Raw genomic sequence first — 25,627 nt, forward strand, 5'->3', positions numbered from 1 at the left:
GAAGGTGAACTCCACTTGCAGACTAACTCTGTCCTTGATGCAATAGCATACAAATACTCCCGGTTGTATGCCTAGCATGCTGACAACACGGGTAAGAAAAAAATAAAATAAAATAAAAATAATAATAATGAAAAATACCTGAAACATACAGAAAATACAGTTGATTTTTCTTCCACCCAGAAACCTTAAGGGGATTGTAACTTTACATGTTTTCACATGTAAAACATGTTTTCACATGTAAAACATGTGAAAACATTTATCGAAGACCTTCATCATTTGTTCTTATTGGTAATTACATAAACAAAATAAATGAGCATCCCCAGTTCATGTAAACTTGAACATCAAGTATTAACTAAACGTTAACTTTATATATATATATATATATATATATATATATATATATATATATATATATATATATATATATATATATACACATACAGTGGGGCAAAAAAGTATTTAGTCAGCCACCAGTTGTGCAAGTTCTCCCACTTAAAAAGATGAGAGAGGCCTGTAATTTTCATCATAGGTACACTTCGACTATTAGAGACGGAATGGGGGGAAAGAATCCAGGAAATCACATTGTAGGATTTTTAATGAATGAATTGGTAAATTCCTCGGTAAAATAAGTATTTGGTCACCTACAAACAAGCAAGATTTCTGGCTTTCACAGACCTGTAACTTTTTCTTTAAGAGGCTCCTCTGTCCTCCACTCATTACCTGTATTAATGGCACCTGTTCGAACTCGTTATCAGTATAAAGACACCTGTCCACAACCTCAAACAGTCACACTCCAAACTCTACTATGGCCAAGACCAAAGAGCTGTCAAAGGACACCAGAAACAAAATTGTAGACCTGCACCAGGCTGGGAAGACTGAATCTGCAATAGGTAAGCAGCTTGTTGTGAAGAAATCAACTGTGGGAGCAATTATTAGAAAACGGAAGACGTACAAGACCACTGATAATCTCCCTCGATCTGGGGCTCCACGCAAGATCCCACCCCGTGGGGTCAAAATGATCACAAGAACGGTGAGCAAACATCCTAGAACCACACGGGGGGACCTAGTGAATGACCTGCAGAGAGCTGGGACCAAAGTAACAAAGGCTACCATCAGTAACACACTAAGCCGCCAGGGACTCAAATCCTGCAGTGGCAGACGTGTCCCCCTGCTTAAGCCAGTACATGTCCAGGCCCGTCTGAAGTTTGCTAGAGAGCATAAGGAAAGAATGAATGGGACCATGTATCGTGAGATTTTGAGTGAAAACCTCCTTCCATCAGCAAGGGCATTGAAGATGAAATGTTGCTGGGTCTTTCAGCATGACAATGATTCCAAACACACCGCCCGGGCAACGAAGGAGTGGCTTCGTAAGAAGCATTTCAAGGTCCTGGAGTGGCCTAGCCAGTCTCCAGATCTCAACCCCATAGAAAATCTTTGGAGGGAGTTGAAAGTCTGTGTTGCCCAGCGACATCCCCAAAACATCACTGCTCTAGAGGAGATCTGCATGGAGGAATGGGCCAAAATACCAGCAACAGTGTGTGAAAACCTTGTGAAGACTTACAGAAAACGTTTGACCTCTGTCATTGCAAACAAACGGTATATAACAAAGTATTGAGATGAACTTTTGTTAATGACCAAATACTTATTTTCCACCATAATTTGCAAATAAATTCTTTAAAAATCAGACAATGTGATTTTCTGGATTTTTTTCCCCTCATTTTGTCTCTCATAGTTGAGGTATACCTATGATGAAAATAACAGGCCTCTCTCATCTTTTTAAGTGGGAGAATTTGCACAATTGGTGGCTGACGAAATACTTTTTTGCCCCACTGTATGTGTGAGTGTGTGTGTGTATATATATATATATATATATATATATATCTATAACGATATAACTATAACTATATAACTATAACTATATAACTATAACTATATATATATATATAACTATAACTATATAACTATATATATATATATATAACTATAACTATATATATATATAACTATAACTATATATAACTATAACTATATAACTATATAACTATATATATATAACTATAACTATATAACTATATAACTATATATATATAACTATATAACTATATATATAACTATATATATAACTATATATATATATATATAACTATATATAACTATATATATATATAACTATATATATATATATATATAACTATATATAACAAGAAGAAAATAAATATAAGCCCATGTTTTTAAAATGTATATTTTAGCTTACAATTTACTTAAAAGGCCACCTCCAGTATTTCTTGTTTTTTTCATGTATTTGAGCGGCACAATTAAAAAAATCGGTACCGTTAATACACACCCCTTAATTAATAACCGTACCCTTAGAAAATACATTCTAACAAAACAGAAATTGACTCAGCAAGGCAAATAAAGATAAATGTGATAACGAATAAATAAATAAAATATCCCAGTTATATATTTTTAAGAAAAAACAAACGCAGAATAAAATGCGTTCGGTTAGACAAATTTACCTTAGCAGCAGAGTTGGACACACCATGAGTGACATTGCGTATGAGTCCACCCACGTTGCCGTACTTGATGAGCTCCGACACGCCTTCTGAAACATCGTTAAGGAGTCCCATGGGGTTCCCCAGAAAGTCCACAGAGCCCAGGATCTGGGCTGCTTGGCTGATCAATTCCTGGGGGTGGGGGAGACGGTCATTGGTCGTTCTCCCAACGGGTCGTCTGTTGTTGTCAGGAATGGGGAATATGGGAAAAATCTCCACCCAACTGGTGAACACAGTAATATAAAGCTCTCCTTCAGAGGATTCTGAAGCAGGCTAGTGCTGCTATAGGCTATACTGTAGGGAGGAAACTTGACATGACTTGACTGTAGCAGGACGTGAACTATATCTATAATTTATTTTTGGTACATTTGTGAAAAGTAGATGGCATGGGGCTAATCTCCATAAGCTTGGCTATTGATCTGCAACTATCAGTCTCCATGAGACATTAACAGAAAGGGAAACTCCGTTCAACACTGCTCTCACCTCTCTGAAGTGCTTTAAGATGTCGTTAATGATGATCTCCTGGGTTTCATAGGGATGCACTCGTGTAAAGGGGTACATGTTGATCACGGCATCCTCAAAGCGGATGAGGGGGAAGCCCAGGGTGCTTTTCAGGGCCTGTATTGAGGAAAACAGTGCAAGCAAGAAGCATGATGTGGCGACCAAGCCATGTTAAAAGAAATTACCAGCTAGGGCTGTGACGTTTTTTTTCTTACTGCGGTGAAAAGCCAAGTAACCGCAGTACCATGGTTTGTGCATTAAAATAACAGGATTAAACAGACACTTACAAAAATGCACAGGCATTACGTTTCAATGAGGAATTATAAATAAGGGAATCATAAAAATATTTCTATATGTGTGACATGTTCGCAACCGGACGCTGACACGGCTCTCCGTGCCTTAGGTATGGGCATTACGGCTCTTTGAAGGGAACCAAATCTCACGGCTCCATTCTTTTCTAAGAGCCATTCAAAAGATTGTCCCTTCGTTCTTTTTGTATACGGTAACATCTGTGTATTGGCAAATGATAGAAATAACGTGAAAATATATGATGATCTCCCTAAGTATGTTATTTATTTTTCGTTAATAGTGATTTGTTTATATAATATTTAAAACATTTTCACAATAAAAAAATAAATAAAACAACTACTATAGTTCGTTATTTTTGTGCAGAACAGATATAAACAGTATTTTTTACACATAAATAATAATAATAATAAAATAACTTTTTAAAGTCTTCGCTTTGTGAACCTGACGTGACATTGGGTGTTTCTTTTCCGCCAGGGCACCACCTGCCGAGGGAGCATAGAATTGAACAGAATCTGATTCGACTGACAATATTGTGAGTCAGGTTAGGTTACAGCCCTAGAAATAATTAATAATAATCAGACACACACAAAATAAACTGGACTGTCCCTCCCCCTTGCTCATGGTGCACAAAGCTCTCTATATATGCGTATATGTATATATATACAGCGGGGGAAATAAGTATTGAAACATTTTTCTGAGTAAATATATTTCTGATGGGGCTATTGGCATGAAAATCACCAGATGTTGGTAACAACCCAAGTAATCCACACATATATGTCCATAAAATACATTATGTGTAATAAAGTGGAATGAAACAGGGAATAAATATCTAACACATGAAGAATAGGAGGTGCAAAAAGGCATGGGAAGCCAAGAAACCAGCTGAAATCTGTCAGTATTTAGGTAGCAATCCTGCCCCATATCAGTGCAAAGTAATATCAGCTGGTTTAGTCCTAATTGATGGCCTATAAAAAGGTTTCTCATTACCATGGTGTCACACAAGAAGCATCTCATGATGGGTAAAACCAAAGAGCTCTCTCAAGACCCTTGCAACCTTATTGTTGCAAAAAATACTGATGGCATTGGTTACAGATGTATTTCTAAACTTCTGAATGTTCCAGTGAGCACCATTGGGGCCATTATCTGGCCACGACTAGGTTCTCCTCACAAGATTTCTGACAGAGGAGTCAAAAGAATAATTAGAAGTGTTGTCCAAGAACCAAGGACCACTCGCGGAGAGCTTCAGAAAGACCTGGAATTAGAAGGTACCGTTGTTTCAAAGAAAACAATAAGTAATACACTCAACCGCCATGGCCTCCATGCACGCTCACCGCGCAAGACACCATTGCTGAAGAAAAGCATGTTCAAGTTCAAGTTCAAGAGATTATTTGTCACATACATATACATACGGTCATACATATATGCAGTGAAATGTCATGACACCCGGTGATTACGCACAATAAGCTCTATAAATACTAAAAAATACCAAAATGTGCGTAATCGACACAAGGTGCTATGTTGAGGCTCATTTAAAGTTTGCTGCACGACATTTGGACAAGCCAATGGAATACTGGGATAAAATAGTCTGGTCATATGAGACCAAAATTGAACTCTTTGGATGTTGTTTGGAGGAGAAATGGCACTGCACATCACCCTAAAAACACCATACCAAGAGTGAAGTTTGGAGGTGGAAACATCATGGTGTGGGGCTGTTTTTCAGCATATGGTACTGGTAGACTCACGCACGCACGCACGCACACACACGCACACACACTCCTCACGAAACGACCTACCGGTTTAACGACCATTCGGACTCACGACCAGCTCTCTGATGAGTCGGTATTATACATTGCTGCGTACAATACCGTGGCGTGCGCTGCGTCTCAGCGTCAAGCATCTCATCGCGCATCACTATTCTCAATCTGTCTCATTCCCGCAGTCTGTCAGTATTCACTACACTAGCGTTCGCAATCTCCAAGACTGACATAACGGTAAGGGGTAGGGTCCTCGCTTATCGACTAATTTGCTCAACGACCTGGTCGTAGGAATGGAACTCGTTAACTGAGGAGTACATGTGCGCACACGCGCACGCGCACACACACACAATTTGCAATGATGACGGTAATGAGCACCATTCCGTGGTAACGTCACGTAAATGCGGTATTGCAGTTATCGTCACAGCCCTATGACCAGCATGATACTGTGCGTGTAAATGACTTTGAAATTTTAAAGTTATTTTGTATCTTTGAAGGATAGCTTTGCTATTTTTCAACACGGGGCTTATTGAAACTGTGTTTCCCATCCTTTATATTAAGGGTGCTCCGATCGATCAGCCACAGATTGTGATTGGCTGATATTCGTTTGATAGTTTCATCAGTGATCGACACAAGGGATTAACAACCAGACTCTGTGGATTACAGAGATATTTTAATGACAGAAATATGTTCAGAATTAGGCGCAGGATCTTGATGAGTGAATGAACTTAAGTGTGGGATGGGGTGGGACCGGAAGAGGAGGAGATGCGCACATGTTGCAGTATTAACATATAAAATTCTGATTATCACACCAAATAGCTTACTCCCCACCGCAATAATAATAAAAAAAAAAAAAACAAACAAAAAAAAACATGTTATATCTTTGACCATGAGAGCAGAAATGGATGGGAAATTTCTACCTGATCCAGTGACAAACTGAGCACCTTATATACGGTATTATTTAATAACTAATTAAAAAAAGCATGGGTGTGCCTCCTTCCATGCGCAGCCACACACGCGTAATAAGGCTGGGCTGAAAAACACAGAAAAAAATGTGAGACAGACCATGTTACCTTGAGGTCAGGTGGGAGCTTGTGAGAGGTGAAGACACTCAGTTTAACCTGGGGAAGGCTGATTTTCAGGTTCTCGAAGTAGTAATGCTTTCCCGCTGCCACATCCTTACTTGGCTTCTCGTAAAGATTTTCATCCAATTTCTCCAGCTCTAGATGAAAAAGAAAAAAAAATCAGCTGTAAAGTAAATTTTTTTTCGTAGCATGAAAAAAAACCATCTAATATTCGAGACCTGCTTCTGTTTGACCGTAATCAAAGAAGCTCAGCAGTTTGAGCAGTAGTTTCTCCTCGATGATGACTGTGAAGCGCCGGGACGTGACCATTAGATGCTGCAGAAAGAGTCAAAGTGATTACAATGTCTTAAATTACTTATGTCTTTCTCTGTCTTCAAACTCAACCAAGCTCCTCATAAAACAGCCCAGTATTTTATGCAGTGAAACATGGAAGATTCTCGTTTTTTTGCCTTTGTTTGCAATTACACGCCATGTACGAAAACTCACCTTGAAGAGATCGGTGAGCATGAGGCTGCTTGGGACCTTAACAGTGTTGATCTGCAGAGTTGGATTGTTGTCCACAACATCGCTTTCGGTGGAAGTGGGAGTCACGCACAGCATCACTGGCTGGGTGGTACCTAGAAGCTGGTTATCAACCTGACATGGAAGTCGTAATATAGTATTTAAAATAATTATTTTTTGTCTATGACTTATCGTTTGAACTGGTATCAATGAATGATATTGTGTTTAAAGGGATGTCATCAGGTAATAATTTAGGTAATGGTGTGGTAATAAGGTAAAATGTGGACTGGAATGAAATTCAACAGGAAAGAGCCAGTTTCACTGTTGGAAGGTTTAATCTCACGCTTTACTCATGAACCTCTGTGAGTGTTTGACAAGACCCTATGAAAGTCAAAGCAACTTGATTGAGTTTCAAGGAGGCAGCGGACAAGATTTTTGATAAAGCCGAAAATTCATCCATCTTTATCCATTTTCAAAACTACATTTCACGAGGCGGATGAACCAGCAGTCACCTGGAACACTGTTTAAGATAATAAATGAAAGTATGCATTGGTCTAATGGGTATACTGCCAAACGATACACCTTACACCAAATGCTGACTCATGGTGTCAATGTAACTGCACTTGGTAGCTGAGCACTTGCCTGGATGTTCTGGATACTAAGCTCTAGGACCTCATTGGTGGCGGTGCGTGTGAAGTGGACGTCTATCCCAGACAGAGTGGCGAAGACAAGCTCCTCTGGCAGCTTGTTGACCAGAGACACACCTAACCCTTCTTCCAAATTCACCAGCACCTGGACAGCAAAGAGATGTTAAAACAGTGTGAAATGCTAGCTTGATTTGATTTTAAGCTGGACTATAAACCTGCATCCAGAATGGCATACTATGTTCTACATACTACTTGTTTATAATGTTGTCCAGCGTATGGCAGAATGTGAGTTAAAATAACGATGGCTTCTCTGAAATATTACATCGTCATACAGCCACACCACTTGCTTTCACCATGTTGTGGGTTGATGACGACAAAGCCTAGAAACTTTCACCAGCATTTTGCGTTCACAATGCATTGTGGGATACGCTTGCCAACATAGTGTGCAGTAGGGATGCAACAGTACATATTATGTTATCGAACCCTTCGGTACGCCCATATGGTTCAATACGCACATGTAAACAGTGGTATTATGGAATCACGGTACCGTCAAGTCCATCGGACGTGTTGGCGTAGCGTGCGGGCGCAGTGTGCGGGGGTAGCGTGCGGGCGCAGCGTGCGGGCGCAGCGTGCCGTTAGTGCTGTTTCCTATTGAATTCACTTTTGCAGCTCCAACGGCCATCGTGCGGGGTTGTTTTTGCGTGAGAGGTCTATTTTTTTATTTATTTTTTTCAACTGCTCACGGCTACGCAGCCTTTTCGATAGAAGCAGGAGATAAATCTATATAGAAATGTTTTTATAAATTGTGCACTCAATCAAGGTGTCCAGTCAGAAAATACTCCCTGGGGTGGCTGTGTCCGTTTATATTACCAACTATTTCTCACACTTCCTCTCTCGCTTCCACTCGCACTAGTGTTGGGTCGTTCACGAACGTTCCCATTCTTTTGAACAGCTCTTAGGAATGAAGGGAACTGAGTCTTGCTGTGCGATGAGCAACTTGTTTTTAGTTCTATGTTGTGTTTGTTTAAGTTGCCGTCTCCTGTCACCAGCAAATGTTTCCCCTTCTATTAAGAGGTAGCCTATGTTCCTCCCTCACCAGGAGGTGTCCTTGCTGAAAAGGAGCGCACCCACTTTGGCGTCAGGTTCACAAAGCCAAGGCACACACGCACTGGTCTGACTGTGAGCTTTGCTTGCAATAATGTTTTTTACTATTATTATTTGTGTGAAAAAAATACTGTTCATACCTATTCTACACAAAAATAACTAATTAAAATAGTGGTTATATTTATTTTTTATTGTGAAACACATTTTTTAAATATTATATGAATAAATAAATAAATAAATATTAACGAAGATTTTTATTTGAATTATCCACTATCCTGGACACCTCCCCTCAAATGAGATGAACTCATGCAAATTATTAACAACCCACCAATGAACTTGAACACCTGTCTCCCCGCTCCCCCCACAGTCATACACACAGAGCGTTACACTAGTTATTTGTGGCAGACTACTATGACATTTTTTCTACGCCTTTTAACTTTAACACAAATAAATAAATAAATAAATAAATAAAGCTTAAATATAAAGATAGCGAAACATACCGTTACTGTGGCCCCAAAACTGTGATACATACTAAACCGTACCGTCGCATCCCAAAGTGCAGTGCTAAAGAGCATGCTAGTATTTCCGATGGAACTTTGAACACCCCTCTCCGGTGTCGTTTGATCACTAAAGCAGGAATAACTTTGAGACATGGCCTGTGTGAAGTGTGGTTAAGCTATGTCAAAAGGTCTAGGGTGACCTCAAGTTCTTGTTCTGGCTCCTTCTCTTTCATCTTTGCATCATCTTTGGTACTCTCTCCCCCGGTACTAGTGGATGTCCAAATCATTCTTCTCTGATTGAAGTCACTTATCTGTGGATACAAATTACAAGAGAAAAGAGATTACAAGAGAGAAAGAAAAAAATAGATGGACAGTCAAGATACTTGTATAATAATGAGTGACCTCAACATTGAGGCACAACGTGTGCCCTTTAGACGCATACAAAGATCAACTTGAGAATGGTGATTATGTCCGTAAAGCAAGAACATTCAATTTAAATGGCAGCTCAAGCAGTCCTTCAGTCTAACCTGCAGCACTCTTGTAGGACCGTCAGGTAGTACTTGGACTGAAAGCACCCCAGAACCGGGTCTCATTTTCTGGTTGATGAACTGCTGCTCCGGACCTGGCTCCAGCAGCCCAGAGTCTGGTCCCAGCACCACCTCGGCACCATCGTATAGGCCTGCCACCCCTTCCTTAGCCTGGGTAGGAGGGTAGGACACCAGGAAGGGGAATAAAACAGAAAACACTTAATTTGTTTATGACAGTCTTATATGTGCAGGATGGCATCCCTTAAAGTCTACTTGAGATTTTCATCTATATCTATCTGACAGAGATTAAGAGAAAGTCAATACTGTGTACTACATATAAAAATTATTTGACACATGACCATTTTCCATCCAGGATGTGAAGAATGTGAAGAATCGCTTGAAGTGAATTGGGGGTTATTGGGTACAAACAGCAATATCTCATGTCAGAACATTACAGAACAACACTCAGCTGACTGACAACCCTCCAGCACCAACAAGTTGAGTTTGACATGTGTGGATAAATGGTTGTCAATAACAGTTCTGAACGTAGCTATATTTGAAACAACTAACATCTTATTTTTATGTTTTGATTTTTACTCATAATAAAGACAAGATGTATCACTCAGCTTTCAATATATATTCGATAGATTTATTTCCCCATTTCCACGGGAGCTAGGCTAGTTGCTTCTCCCTGCAGCCTTTGCATTGAGCTAAAACAGTTAGCATGCTGCCCGTTACTATCTCAGTACTGGACACACAGTGAGTCCCCCAAAACTGGAATCCTATTATTTTAAAACTGGAATAGTATCTCACAAAGGAATGTCACATTTATACAGCAAATTTCTTGAACACTTGAATCAACATTATTTGCCAATGAGGTGAGATTTTTATGAGATTTCTAAAAACAAGATACAATTAATCTTGATAGAAATGATATTCTAAACAGTCCATCAAACATTATATTTTTAAAATATGAAAATAAATTTGAAATTTCTCCTTACAGAGAAGGGAGAATAAAAATACAGTGGTACCTCGACTTACAACTGCATCTACTTACGACTAATCCAAGACACGAGTAGCGATAGTCGTGAAAATTTGTATCGACTTGCGACCGACTGCTCCAAGATACGACCGTGGAAATTTGCAGTTGGCGCGTCGGTGGCCAGTCAGCAGTCAGTCAGCGGGCGACCTACATTGTGTGTGCACGTAGTTCGTGGCTTATCAATATTTTTTCATATTTACTGTGTTTGCACTGTGTATTATTTTCACCCTTCATGATTTCATAATTTATATGGGAAAAATTTCTTTGACATACGACTGTTTTAACATACGACCGTTCTTATAGAACGAATTACAGTCGTAAGTCGAGGTACCACTGTGCTGTTTTTTTTTAAAGTTGTTTTTATATGGAAATGGCATAACAAAAAATTCCTTTCATTTCTATTTTTTTTTTCCAACATATCCCCTCCCATCCCCACCCCTTAAAAAATAAATAAAATTTTTCTAATTTTACTGAACTCACTAAGATTTGTTATTTTTTGTAAATGAAATAATTCAAATACTTTCTCAAAGCAAGCTGAATAATGTCATCTGTCAATGTATCAATTAGAGAGAATGGAGAATATGATTCATATTTTAAACTGTTGCCAAAGGTTTATAAACAACTAAGTTGTTTTCTTGGCATTAATTTGTCAAATAAGTAAAAAAAGCCCTCAACTTAGTTTATAGTTTCCTGCTGTGGCGTGAAACTACATCATCCTGGTTAATACAAACAAAATGACTAGAGTCGTTTCGCTGAAGGACACCCACCTGCACAACTAGACGGGGGAGGCCGCAGGTCAGCATGCCTGAGCTGAAGTGCCAAGTCTGGGTCGTGCTGCGGCGAGAGTCCGGCCTCCTCAGCATCAATGGCTCATAACTGGCGGAAGGGAAGACGTTTCACTGACCTAACGGGCTTCCTTCCTCTTTGAAGAATCTCCAAAGCGTCCAACAGCACATCCCCACTATGATTAAATTGTTCTTTTTTGTTGCATATAACCCATAGGTTTCTTGGCCTTACTTTAAAAATCAATATTATATATACAGTATATTATGAATATTAAATACAAAATACAATTTGAAATGTTCATTCAATAAATCATTGATAACAAATAAAAAACCAACAACATGAAACTGTTGGAAAAAAAATAGATCTTGAAAGTATACAGTAAAAATATGGAAATATGAGCGAAAAACATGGAAAAATATGTGGAACAACACACAATTATCACGCACACACAAAAACTGTATAACAAAAACCGTGCTCTTGTCCTGTGTGTGTATGCATACACACACACACACACACACACACACACACACACACACACACACACACACACACACACACACACACACACACACACACACACACACACACACACACACACACACACACACACACACACGAGCATGCTTTTTGAAAATTCATATATAGATTCATTACACAGAGTGAAATATTTCAAGCCTTTATTTCTTTAAATTTTGATGATTGTGGCTATAGATAATGAGAAACCAAAATTCAATGTCTCAGAAAATTTGAATATTACATAAGATCAATAAAAAAAGTATATTTTAAACAGAAATGTCAGGCTTCTGAAAAGTATGTTCATTTCTATGCACTCAATACTTGGTTGGGTCTCCTTTTGCATGAATTACTGCATCAATGCGGTGTGGCATGGAGGCGATCAGCCTGTGGCACTGCTCAGGTGTAATGGAAGCCCAGGTTGCTTTGATAGCAGCCTTCAGGTCATCTGAAATTGTTGGGTCTGGTGTCTCATCTTCCTCTTGACAATACCCCATAGATTCTGTATGGGGTTCAGATCAGGCGAGTTTGCTGGCCAATCAAGCACAGTAACACCATGGTCATTGAACCAGCTTTTGGTACCTTTGGCAGTGTGGGCAGGTTTCAAGTCCTGCTGGAAAATGAAATCTGCATCTCCATAAAGCTTGTCAGCAGAAGGAAGCATGAAGTGCTCTAAAATGTCCTGGTAGATGGCTGTGTTGACTGTGGACGTCAGAAAACACAGTGGACCAACACCAGCAGATGACATGGCAGCCCAAATCATCACTGACTGTGGAAACTTCACACTGGACTTCAAGCAATGTGGATTCTGTGCCTCTTCACTTTTCCTCCAGACTCTAGGACCTTGATTTCCAAATGACATGCAAAATTTACTTTCATCTGAAAAGAGGACTTTGGACCACTGAGCAACAGTCCAGTTCTTTTTCTCCACAGCCCAGGTAAGACGCTTCTGACGTTGTCTCTGGTTCAGGAGTGGTTTGACACGAGGAATGCAACATTTGTAACCCATGCCTAGGATTCGTCTGTGGGTAGTGGCTCTTGATGCGCTGACTCCAGCCTCAGTCCACTCCTTGTGAAGCTCCCCCAAATTCTTGAATAGATTTTGCTTGACAATCCTCAAGGGTGCGGTTATCCCATTTGCTGGTGCACCTTTTCCTTTCCTCTCAACTTTCTATGAATAGGCTTGAATACAGCACTTTGTGAACAACCACCTTCTTTAGCAATGACCTTTTGTGGCTTACCCTCCTTGTGGAGAGCGTCAATGACTGTCTTCTGAACATCTGTCAAGTCAGCAGTCTTCCCCATGATTGTGTAGCCTACTGACCCAGACTGAGAGACCATTTAAAGGCTCAGGAAACCTTTGCAGGTGTTTTGAGTTAATTAGCTGAATAGGGTGTGACACTATGACTTTCCAATATTGTACTTTTTCACAATATTCTAATTTTCTGAGACACTGAATTTGGGGTTTTCATTATCTATACACACACACACACACACTCTCTCTCTCTCTCTCTCTCTCTCTCTCTCTCTCTCTCTCTCTCTCTCTCTCTCTCTCTCTCTCTCTCTCTCTCTCTCTCTCTCTCTCTCTCTCTCTCTCTCTCTCTCTCTCTCTCTCTCTCTCTCTCTCTCTCTCTCTCTCTCTCTCTCTCTCTCACACACACACACACACACACACACACACACACACACACACACAGTTCCAAATTATTAAGCAAATTGGATTTAAGTGTCATACACATAAAACATTTTGTCACTATTGTACTATTATTGTATAGAACTGTAACATTAGATATTTCACGAAAACTTAAAGCGTGATCATCGTACTGTGAAGAGATTTGTGGCTGATTTAGAGCACAGACAGGTTCGTGCAGAAAGGCATAATGAGGAAGGTTTCCGCCAGAAAAATTAATTGGATTAAGAGAGCAGCTGCTTACGTAAATGCCATTACAAAGCAGTAAACAGGTATTTGAAGCTGATGGTGCCTCTGGAGTCCCACGAACCTCAAGGTGTAGGATCCTCCAGAGGCTCGCAGTTGTGCACAAACCTACTATTCAGCCACCCCTAAACAATGCTCACAAGCAGAAATGGTTGCAGTGGGCCCAGAAATACATGAAGACTGTCTTGTTTACTGATGAGTGTCGTGCAACCCTGGATGGTCCAGATGGATGGAGTACTGGATGGTTGGTGGATGGTCACCATGTCCCAACAAGGCTGCGACATCAGCAAGGAGGTGGTGGAGTCATGTTTTGGGCCAGAATCATGGGGAGAAGGCTGGTAGGCCCCTTTAGGGTCCATGAAGGTGTTAAAATGACCTCGGCAAAGTATATAGTTTCTGACTGACCACTTTCTTCCATGGTACAGAAGAAGAACTGTGCCAAGCGTAGCAAAATCATCCTCATGCATGACAATGCACCATCTCATGCTGCAAAGAATACCTCTGTGTCATTGGCTGCTATGGGCATAAAAGGAGAGAAACTTGTTGTGTGACCCCCATCCTCCCCTGACCTTAACCCTATTAAGAACCTTTGGAGCATCCTCAAGCAAAAGATCTATGAGGGGGGGAGGCAGTTGGCATCAAAACAGCAGCTCTGGGAGGCTATTCTGACATCCTGCAAAGAAATTCAAGCAGAAACTCTTCAAAAACTCACAAGTTCAATGAAGGCAAGAATTGTGAAAGTGATATTAAAGAAGGGGTCGTATGTGAACATGTAACTTGGCCTGTTAAGATTGGCCTGTTTTTGATTGAAATTGCTTTTGATTTAAGTAAATATGACCTCTGAATGCTGTAAATTCAACAAATGACCATTTTCAGTTCTTTACAACCTATAAAATGTTTTGAAACTCTGTTGTGCATAATTATTTGGAACAGTGCATTTTGCGTTTTTTTTATTTTTGAAAAAAACACTTATCATTGGGAGGTTTGTTCAATAACATTCGAATTATACTCTAACGGTTGATGACTTGAAAATTATACTGACTGTCATTTGCATCGACTATTTAGGAAAACCAGAGAAAAATATAATTTGCATAATAATTTGGAACGCGGTGTATATAAAAATAGGAACACTGCGCGAAACCAGAGTGGAGGACCTTGAGGATTATATCGATTTCTTTTTTTATAACGAGTACTCCATGGAAGACGATCAGGACCGCAGCAACAGACACAGACAATCAAATCCCGAGTGCTGTAGAGGTTAGTGTCTTGGATGAGATTAACAAGAAGCTGGACATGCTTGGTCTGCTTCTCTGAGACACACAAAGCCAGCCTTGATTTCCTGCACCGCATGGTTGGCGAGATGCAAAAAGACAACGCCAATCTAAAAACCTCCGCGAAGCTTCTCACAACAGAGGTGGAGGTTCAAAAAAAATTTATTTAAATAATGAAGAGACTATCCTGGATATACAATCCAGAAGTATGCGGGACTAGCTCATCTTTTCTGGGATCCCAGAGAACAACACTGAGTCCCCAGAAAACATGGTGAAAGACTTCCTCTTCATCGCCGTGAAACTCCTCATCGACACCATGAAGTAGATCACCTTCCACCGGGTTCACCGACTGGAACACCGCATAGGGAACCGTCCCCGCTCAATCATTGCCAAGTTTGAACACTTCAAGCAGAAGGAGTAGGTGAAAAGGAAAGGACGGAAGCTGGAAGGAACCACACTGGGTATGAACGATCAATTCCCCTGGGAGATCAACGACTGATGGAAGGTGCTGTACCCCATCCTGAAGGAGAACCGGCAGCAGGGTAAACACGTAATGCTGGTTGTTGATAAACTATATATAAAAGGTCTATTATTCCGAGACTCCTCCGCCACACCCAGGATATTCTGATAATTAAGTACTATATTTTGGTAATTCTGGTAATTATATACCGCGAGATGTAGAAATGAGCATGCTATCTATGTCAGGATTTAAAATATTGCTCACTCTTATCATCTCACCTTCCTAATCCCCCCTCCCTACCTCTCTCATCATCTCACCTTCCTAATCCCTCCCTCCCTACTTCTCCCATCACTCACTCTATTCCATCTCTCACTATATGTATGTCTAACTCTGCATTGTTCTATGTTTATCTTTATCTATTTGTCATTTGTTTGTGAAGATATGTATCCCTACAAACTTCCTGCAATACTAGGACAGTAAAAAGGATTGTAAAGGAGGAAACCTCAGAATTATCTATGGGAAAGCATGGGCACGGTAGTATAGCTATTGCCTTGGATGCACTGTGCCATCACCCCCAAACTAACTTCAATGACACCCATTAAGTTTGTTTGTTGGAATGTGAGAGGCTTGGGCTCACCTGCTAAACGTAGCAAAATCCGGAGTCACCTCACGAGGATGAACCCCAGCATCTGTCTACTGCAAGGAACTCACCTCACTGCATCTGAGCACCTCAAACTCAAAGCTAAATGGGTTAATCAGATGTTTTCTGCATCATACAACTAAAAAAAAGGGGGGGTTTCTATATTGATCAATAAACATATGCCATATCAAAATACAACCACAATATCAGACACAGAAGGCGATACATAATGATTAACGGAATTTTTGGTAACAGCAAATGAAGCATAGCTAATATTTACGGCCCCAATGAGGAAGACCCACATTTCTTTCAAAACTCTTAGAATTTTCTGACTCCATTATATTGGGAGGAGACTTCGACACCGTTCTAAAACCAGAAATAATGGTAAATCCTGGCGTTAGGACAATATAAAACAATATATGAGTGAGCTTTCTCTTGGCGATCAAATAATCCACACAATAGAGAATACACATATTATTCACCACCCCACCAAAGCATCTGTAGAATCTACCTTTTCTTGACTAGTAACTTTGTAATGTCCAAAATCCACCCTATTGTAATCTGTGATCACAGGTCGATTAGTTTCAACCTCATAAATAAAACCAACCGGAACCCTCCCAGCAGGTGGCGTTTTAACGCCTCACTTTTGACAGATAAGGAATTTAACCATTTATTTTGCAGAGAATGGACTTCCTTCACTGAAATGAAGGACTCTCCAGCAATATCACCATCCCTACTCTGGGAAAGGGCTAAGGCAGTTTTAAGAGGTAGTATTATTTCATTCTCCACTCACAAGAAAAATAAAGGACAACAATGCCAAAATAAACTCAAACAACGACTAAAGGAGTTGCACTCCCAACAAGCCCACTGAGCAAATCTGAAATGAGATCCAGACAATTACATCTCAACTTGATAATATCATCCATAAAAAGACAATTCCTCATGCAACGAACAAGAGCAAATCATTTTGAATTCAATGACAAATCAGGTAAATTTCTTGCCAATCAACTGAAACGCGATAGAGAAAAAACATTACAGCATTACTCATTACAGCGATCACAGATCCACAGGGTATAATAACATACACCCCGCAACACATCAATAACATATTGAGGCTTTCATAATAACCTCTATCACTCGGATAATGAATCTAATATTTCAAACATTCACTCATTCCTTGATAATGTTGACCTCCCTCAACTTTCGACAGAGCAGGCTACCACATTAGATCAACCCCTTACTCTAGAAGGACGCAGGAAAGCGCTCTTCTCTATGCCCAACAATAAATCACCCGGATCAGATGGCTACCCAGTAGAATTCTATAAACACTTCTGGCCACTTACATCCACATTATTCATCAGAATGTTTACAGAGATTACAACAACCACCACGCCTCTGCACGTGAATACTGCTCTCATTTCTGTTTTGATCAAACCCAATAAGGACCCAACCCTTACCTCCAGTTATAGACCCATAAGCCTTATTAATTGCGATTTAAAGATTATTAGTTAAACACTAACCAACAAATTGAAAAAGTAATTACATTTATAATTCACCCAGACCAAACAGGCTTTGTCAAAGGCAACACTCATCAGGCAATATGCGTTGTTTATTCAGTCTGACCAGCATATCTCAAAGGAAAAACTTAAATACTGTTATTGCTTCTTTAGATGCCGAAAAAAAACATTCAACGGAGTTAATTGGACATATCTCTTTTCAATCCTCAACAAATTTGGCTTTGAAGAGTCCCTCATTCAATGGATCAGAATCCTCTACAACTCCCCATCTGCTTCTGCCATCACCAATGGTTAAACTTCACAGCGTTTCACTCTACAACGCAGCACAAGACAAGGATGTCCACTCTCCCCTTTACTATCATCCATCTTTATGGAACCCCTCACAGCTGCCATCAGTCAAAACAGTAATATCATAGGCATACAAACAGGAAACGCTTTTCACAAAAACAGTTTATATGCAGACGATATCTTGTTGTATGTACGAAACCCAAAATCATCCCTACCAGAGGTGTTCAATTTTATATCTAAACTCTCAGCTCACTCTGACTATTTAATAAATTGGACTAAAACCATGGTCCTACCACTCAGTGGGGGGGACTGCAAGCTGTAACCCAGATACTTCCCTTAACCATCACAACGGGCAATATTAGATACCTTGTTATTGATATCTCCACCAATCTGTCAGATTTGTTCACCCTTAACTTTACTCCATTGTTCAAATCCATTAAGAAGACCTCATTCGATGGAACAACCTACCCATCTCACTAATTGGTAGGATAGCAGCAGTGAAAATGAATATACTACCAAAAATAAACTATATATTTTCAATGACCCCAATGCAACCACTGGCTTAATACTCTAGACTCAAGGGTAAATACATGTTATTGGAAATAAAATAAACCGTGAATTAAACTAGCAACACTACAGAAAAACAAAGACTGTGGAGGCCTAGCAGCAAACTTCAGACACTTCTATCTAGCGAACCATCTTAAATTTATAAAGGGTTACAACCAGAACAACAATTGGGCCATGGATGGTGAGACAAACAGAATATCAGGAGTTATCATTATCTGATCTATCATTCCTTACTGAATCAATAAGGAAACATAATTGCTTTAAAAACATACACTCGCACAACAATCCTACTCCGAACAACACTCCAACAGACCAGGGTCTGCGGGACAGGATTGGTGCGAGTGATTCGGGTTCGACTTGCCTGAAGGACTCGCACCCCACACATCCCGCAATTTTAATTTTTTCCGATTGCCTTCGGGGGCCCCTGTGGGGGGGGGGGGGGGGGAATACTTGCTGTTGTGGGTGTGGGTTGAGGTGTTGCTGTTTGCCTTCGCTCCCGCTGTGCAGCGGGGGTGGTCCCATATATCTGGCGGCCTGGGGGGGGGCGTGCTAAGAACCGGGTGCCCCGCGCTGAGCACACTCTACTATGTGGACAGGCGCTCGCGGCCGGCTGGGGCGCCTGGTCGGCTGCGGTGAGGAAGGCCTCGCCCTTGCGCGGGGCGTGCATGGGGGTCCCACTGGCACGCTCAGAGTAAAGCAAAGAAACTGTCAATCAAAAAGAGTCAAAACTGAGCTTTTTGGCAAGTAACATCAGCTCTAAGTTCACAGACGAAAAAATAAAGCACCAAAAAAGAACACCATACCTACTGTGAAACATGGAGGAGGCCCGGTTATGTTTTGGGGCTGCTTTGTTGCGTCTTGCATGGGGTGCCTTGAATCTGCGCAGGGCACAATGAAATCTCAAGACTACCAAGGCATTCTGGAGCAAAACGTACTGCCAAGTGTCAGAAAGGTCTGTCTCAGTCGCAGGTCATGGGTCCTCCAACAGGAAAATTACCCAAAACACACAGCTAAAAGCACCCAAGAATGGATAAGAACAAAACATTGGACTATTCTGAAGTGGCCTTCTATAAGGTTGTGCAACAAAATATTAGTTTAAGGGGCCCATCAGTTTTGTCCATGCCATTTTCATGTCATGTAAAATCTTCCGTTGAATCAAAAATCACATCTCTGATCCTTGATCAAGTAAAAACCAACGTCTGTCTTCCTCTTTATTTAAAACGATTGACTGACAACCTGCAGATTATAGCGACCCTTTAATTTCTGTAACATTACTTGGCGTCACAAACAGGATCGCACTGCGTCCAGGGGGACCATCGACGACGGAGCCGGCGTAGACTAAAGACTATGCTATCATAGACTACTCATTTAGAGGACAATCCTGAGAGCGGGGTAAGACAGTTGTTGTGCCAAGTGGTTGAAATAAATCTTCTAATTCAAAAATAAATAAATAAATAAATAAATAAAAGAACCCAGATGAGACACCACAAGCCTATGCTGGACGCCTGGAGGTTGTCTTCCGCAATCACAGCGGACTGATAAAACCTGAAAATATGGGGGTCGCTCCTCTGACACCATATGTTACCCACCGCGTGCTTTAGGGTCATTTCGCAGCTTTTACATTTTTTTGTTCACATCATTTGAAAGTGGTGAATCAGAGCTTCCAAACAAGGTGTCACTTGTGCAAATCAAACAAATATTTTTAAAGCTATGACTTGTTAATGACAATGGTGTGGCAAACCGTGTTTCTGAGATAATCACCTCCAAAGTTTTACCCACACCAGGTTCAAACAGCCAGCTCCCAGAATGCAATTGGGGTTGGCGGACAAACAAAGCCCCATAGCTACTTAACATACTGCTGAATGGGCCATTCACAAACAGCTCAACAACTCAAATAATTTGGTTTTTAAAAATATTTTTATTTTTAAAATAAAGTAATATTTTACTTTATTTAACAGTAAGAATATACATGTTTTAAAAAAGTGGAATTATTTTGGAGTGTAAAAGTACGGACAACACAACAAAATGTAAAGTCTATCAATAATATGAGTCTCTGAAATCTGAAAATCTGTCACCAACCTCAACGGACTTCATCACGTCATCAAGTTCTTCCGTTGTAACAACAATGGACGTATCGTCGGTCTCATCTGGTGGTTCTTGAAAATATTCCATTTCATCGACGCTTTGTCACAAGTTTGAAAACCACTGTTTGAAATGTTCTCCAAGTCCGGAGTAATATCAGATTCAGCGTGGCTGTCGTTCTCCGCGTCGCTGTCGGAGAACTGACTATTATCGCGGAAAATGAAATATGCGCTGCTAACACTGACTTGGATCTATCGCACTGTTCAGATTAAGGTCAGAAATATGATTCAGAGCTTTCGCCACCCACTTTGCCTAATCCATAACGATACGGAGAAGAAATTTTTCACAGACAAGTGAGACCGAAACACCCTCGTGCTGCGCTTTAACCGTCTGTTTACGGCAGTGACGTGGGTGTGTGACGCCTTTCTTCGTCTTCTTCTTCTACACCGTTTTAACAACTGTGGCTCCTTGTGTGTGAAAGTAGTACGATTTAAAGGTTGAATTCTATCAAAACGGTTTCACATTGTGACTTCATATCATATGGATTATGGATGAATGATCTTCACCTGGACGGTCGCTATAAAGGAAAACATCGATCGGGGTTGTTCAGCGCCTCGGTAAGTGAACTGTGTTTCCCCATGTAATCTAATGGGAATATTTAACTCCATGGTTTACCATTTTTCTACTATTTATAAATCAAACTCGGTTTTGAAAATACATTGAGAGATTAAAAAAACACAAAGGAACACAAATCTGGGAAAATCGAATTTTCCTTCAAGAAAGGTTTTTTCCAACATATTTGGCTGCCCCTGTTGATTTTAGAAATGCGTGAGATGGCAGCTTTTGCTGTGGTGGGTCCGCATTCATCAACAGACTGATCTTTCCACTTGGTGACTTGTTGAAACTTCTCTTCTCCTACCGACCTACAGACAACGTTTAAAGCAAGGAAAACCGGTTTCTCGAACAGTCTAACGCTGGAGTGAGGAATCCACTGCCACTCTCCAGGACTGTTTCCAAACTACGGACTGGCAGATGTTCTCTGTTGCTGCTGATGGGGACATTGATGCATACACAGACTCTGCCTCAGCCTACATCTCCAAGTGCATTGATGACATCGTACCGAGAGTCAAGGTCAGGACTTTCTCCAACCAGAAGCCCTGGGTTAATGGTAATGTCTGTGCTAACCTCAGAGCACGGTCCTCCGCCAATAGCTCTGGGGACATGGAGGCCTTGAGGAAGTCCACATATGACCTTCGGAAAGCCATCAGAGATGCCAAAAGAGCCTACAGGAACAAGCTCCGACCCCAGACGCATGTGGTGTGGACTGCGCACCATCACAGACTATAAAGGGAGAAACAGGAGTTCAACCTCTCCCTGATCCAGTCTACAGTCCCCACCTGCTTCAAACAGACAACCATTGTCCCGGTACCAAAGAAACAACCCATCACCTGCCTAAATGCCCCATAGCACTGACCTCTACCATCATGAAGTGCTTAGAGTGGCTAGTCAGAACCCACATCTGCTCCTCCCTTCCTGACACCCTGAACCCCCTAAAAATTTGCATATCGCCAGAACAGAACAGATCTACGGACGACGGCATCGCCCTGGCAGTGTACACCACCCTCTCCCACCTGGACAAGAGCAACACATACGTGAGGATGCTGTTTGTAGATTACAGCTCAGCATTCAACACAATTGTGCCTGCTACGTTTGTTCCCAAGCTTAGGATTCTGGGGTCCACACACACACACAAAAATGTGATTAACGCATTTTGGACGGCATCGACGCATTTTCCGAACCTACTGTCATGCTCCCGTTTAGTAATGTCTCCCCGACAACCGCCGATTTCTACAGTTATTCACAAACATATTCTCCTTTAAGTCCGTAACACACAAGCAAGAGTGGCTGCACCGCCTTATGGACAACGCTTTCAAGCACAATAACTTGTTGATTCCAATAAACAGCAAGTAATCGAATTACAAACATCATGCTGCACAGACTTTTTGTTCGCAAACAGGGTGCGCAGGGTATTGCTTTTTGTACTGTCAACAACAACTTCAGAGCCACATTTTTATACATTTCGCCATATTACCAGCAACAACCAACCACTGGGACACAAAACATAACATCTCTTGGCCCACAGTGGCCACTATAATAAGCACTGTCTACGGCTCATTGCTGCCATCCAGGTGGATCGAGAGAAGTGCCGCTTCCTTCGTTCATTCCTTGTCATTCAGTGGAACCCGGTCCATTGCTGCCATGCATACATATATATATATTTTTTTTAATTATTTTTATTATTTTTATTATTATTATTGGTCCAGCACACAGGGCTATTGTTATTGCTGGTATTTTATATATATATATATATATATATATATATTTTTTTTTTTTTAAATCTCCTTGGCGTTTTTGGGCTAAAAGTATCTGGAACATGACAAACCCAGTACACACAGACATTCAGAAGTTCAGACTTCTTCTTGCTCGAGTTGTTTCAATATCGATGCACATTTGGAGCAGAAATTGGTGAAAAACTGTAAAAACTAATTTTGCTGTAAATAGGAGAATGTTTGCGCGATTTGATTCGTTTCAGGGAAGGGGCGCTTTGGTTAATCCCGACAGGTTTTCCTCAGTGCGACCCAACCAAGTCGCATCGCCAGTTAGTAAAGAAGTAGTGGACAGAACAACAATCCTTAGAGTTCAGTCACTCTTCTGTTAAAGAAAAGACCAAACAAATCTCATAAAACCTTGAAAAAAGACTAAACTGGACCCTGAGGAATATTTATTATCATTAGTATTTATTAATTATTATTATTATTATTATTATTATTATTAGTAGTAGTAGTAGGATAATATAAGACAGCCTGATAAGACATTTTGGAGGGTTATTTTGTGATAATGACTAGCTGGTTGTAAATCATCACTTACTTATACACCGGTAGATAAGTGTACTGACCTGTTATCGCTGACAGCAGCGAGCCCAGCTATGTCCAGCACCAGAGAGGAGTCCAGCGGCCGTGGCTGGGCTGGCTTGCTCTGTGGTGGTGAGGAGCCCTCGTGACACAGCATCCCAATGCCGGTCATCCTCCACAGCTGAGAACGCTTCCCCGGTTCCTTGAGGGGAGAACGCGAAAAAATAAAATATTTTATCGGATTTGGAAAATCAGCAGCCAAAATCTATGGATCGGTTTTCCCCAAAAATACAGTATAATTTGAAAAGTATTCACACCTGCAGCATACAGGTGTGCTAAGAAGGACTGTACCTGAGTCCGAATTTTGTCAGTGGAATCAGATTTGGCTGTTTAATGTGACTATTCGTCAGGGGGGCACGGAGGAGGGTTTGGTACCAAGACCCGGTATTAAATGGGCCCTGGGGCTAAATAATTAAAAACTGTCGTATCGATAAGCTCCGACGTTACCAGTACTGTAAATGGTATTGAAGAGAAAATAAGAACATTTATTTTCTATTTATTTATGCTATATAACCTGTTCCTAACTTGCAATACGATTAAGATATTCAAGAAGCATTTTCGCTATTATCAGAAGAGACATCTCTCCTCTCTCTCGCGCTCCATCTCTGGAATGGAGATATGCATGAGGGGGGCGGGGCCGGCTCCCTCTGGCTGGCTCTCGTGCACGTATGAGGAGATGAGGGTGCAGATTGCACCCTGATCACCTGCTCTCCATGCGTAATGCGCAAATAATAAAGCAGTGTTAATTCTGCTCTTAATTTGTTTTCGTTTTTCCTTTTAAAAAATAAAAAAATAACCGATAAGTGTACCGTTAGAACTACTGAATCGGTAGTTGCAGTATCGGTAATAGTGGTAGAACTGTTAAAAGCTCGACGATACCCATCCCTACCTGGCCCTGTCCCCACACTGTATGTAATTGTTTTATTTGGAGAAAAGGGGCACAGCTCTCCGTGTTGCTCTCTGCGATCGGGGCGCACGAAGAGTCGTGTTCCCGTCCATGTCTAGACTATTCACACAATGCACAAAAATATATTTAAGATTTCATGATTCCCCTTATTTATAATTACCCCTGTGCATTTTGTAAGCTTCTATCTGCTTTTATCATGTTATTGCAATGCACACTGACAGACAAAAAAAAAAGACTGCTCGACTTGAAGAATCTCAGTCGATGGAAGGGTTTTCTGACTGATGATTCGACTTTCAGGGGGCAGCCCTAGTGCTAAGCTCGTAGATTCATGGAAACAATGAAGTATGTAAAATGGTCAACAGAAACATACCAAGGTTACCAGGATAACTAAATGAACTAACTAACTGTCTAGTCTCTTCCGTTAGCAAAAAATATGGCCAAAACAGCTGATTCGCAGAAGTGCAAAAGAGTCCAGACAAACCAGAAAAAACAACTTTACATAACTTCTGAAGGCTGACTGTATTGTGGACGTACGTATTGTGAGTTTTTTTTAAGGATTAAACGTTTACACCATCGGACTGAATTTTAGCACGGCAACAAACTGCAGAGTTCGTCAGTAGTTAAGCGTTCAGCGAGGCTGTGCTATGAACAGTTATAAATGATGGGGACCAATAGTTTTAGCCAGGGGTTAAAAATTGGCAAACTTACCCTTTAATACAATATTATGTTGCTTTGATCAACAAAGGAAAGGTTTTGAGTGTGGGTTAAGCAGTACCTTCTGTTTTAGGATGACCCTTTGTGTCTTGGTCTCGACGTCCAGCACCAACTCTGCACAGCTCACTAGCTGCTTCATGCCACCGCGTCTCTTACTAGAATCCCTTTGTCAAAGAAAGACACGCTATTCACTCCAGCTAACTTTAGTTCACATACACACAGCAAATTATATCAATATCGAACCTTGTTTAAATGTCCCATGAAATTAAAATAAAGGTTTTTTGTTGTAGTTACTGCTTTTTTTGCATATTGAATTTAATTAATTTAATTTTATTAATTAATTTAATTAATTAATTTAATTTAGTTAACATTGTCCTAAAAATTCACATAACACAAAATGATTCTGTTGTTGCACAAAACTGTACTACTATGACTACTACTGCTTCTACTAT

At 40.6% G+C, this 25,627-nt stretch overlaps 1 protein-coding gene across 1 annotated transcript in view; it reads right to left on the reverse strand.

Moving 5' to 3' along the window:
* vps13d (vacuolar protein sorting 13 homolog D) overlaps positions 1-25,627 on the reverse strand; it is a gene marked incomplete at its 5' end in the record, with an annotated part of 162,155 nt that overhangs the window by 23,556 nt on the left and 112,972 nt on the right. Inside the window, 11 exons of the mRNA XM_080015368.1 lie at positions 2,517-2,684; positions 3,036-3,170; positions 6,190-6,338; positions 6,420-6,516; positions 6,688-6,837; positions 7,345-7,494; positions 9,154-9,264; positions 9,481-9,651; positions 11,290-11,398; positions 23,539-23,696; positions 25,237-25,339. Coding sequence (XP_079871494.1) covers positions 2,517-2,684; positions 3,036-3,170; positions 6,190-6,338; positions 6,420-6,516; positions 6,688-6,837; positions 7,345-7,494; positions 9,154-9,264; positions 9,481-9,651; positions 11,290-11,398; positions 23,539-23,696; positions 25,237-25,339 — 1,501 coding nt within the window. The remainder of the gene's footprint in view (positions 1-2,516; positions 2,685-3,035; positions 3,171-6,189; positions 6,339-6,419; positions 6,517-6,687; positions 6,838-7,344; positions 7,495-9,153; positions 9,265-9,480; positions 9,652-11,289; positions 11,399-23,538; positions 23,697-25,236; positions 25,340-25,627) is intronic.

The sequence above is a fragment of the Zeus faber genome (assembly GCF_960531495.2).
Source record: "Zeus faber genome assembly, chromosome: 15".
Taxonomy (NCBI): domain Eukaryota; kingdom Metazoa; phylum Chordata; class Actinopteri; order Zeiformes; family Zeidae; genus Zeus; species Zeus faber.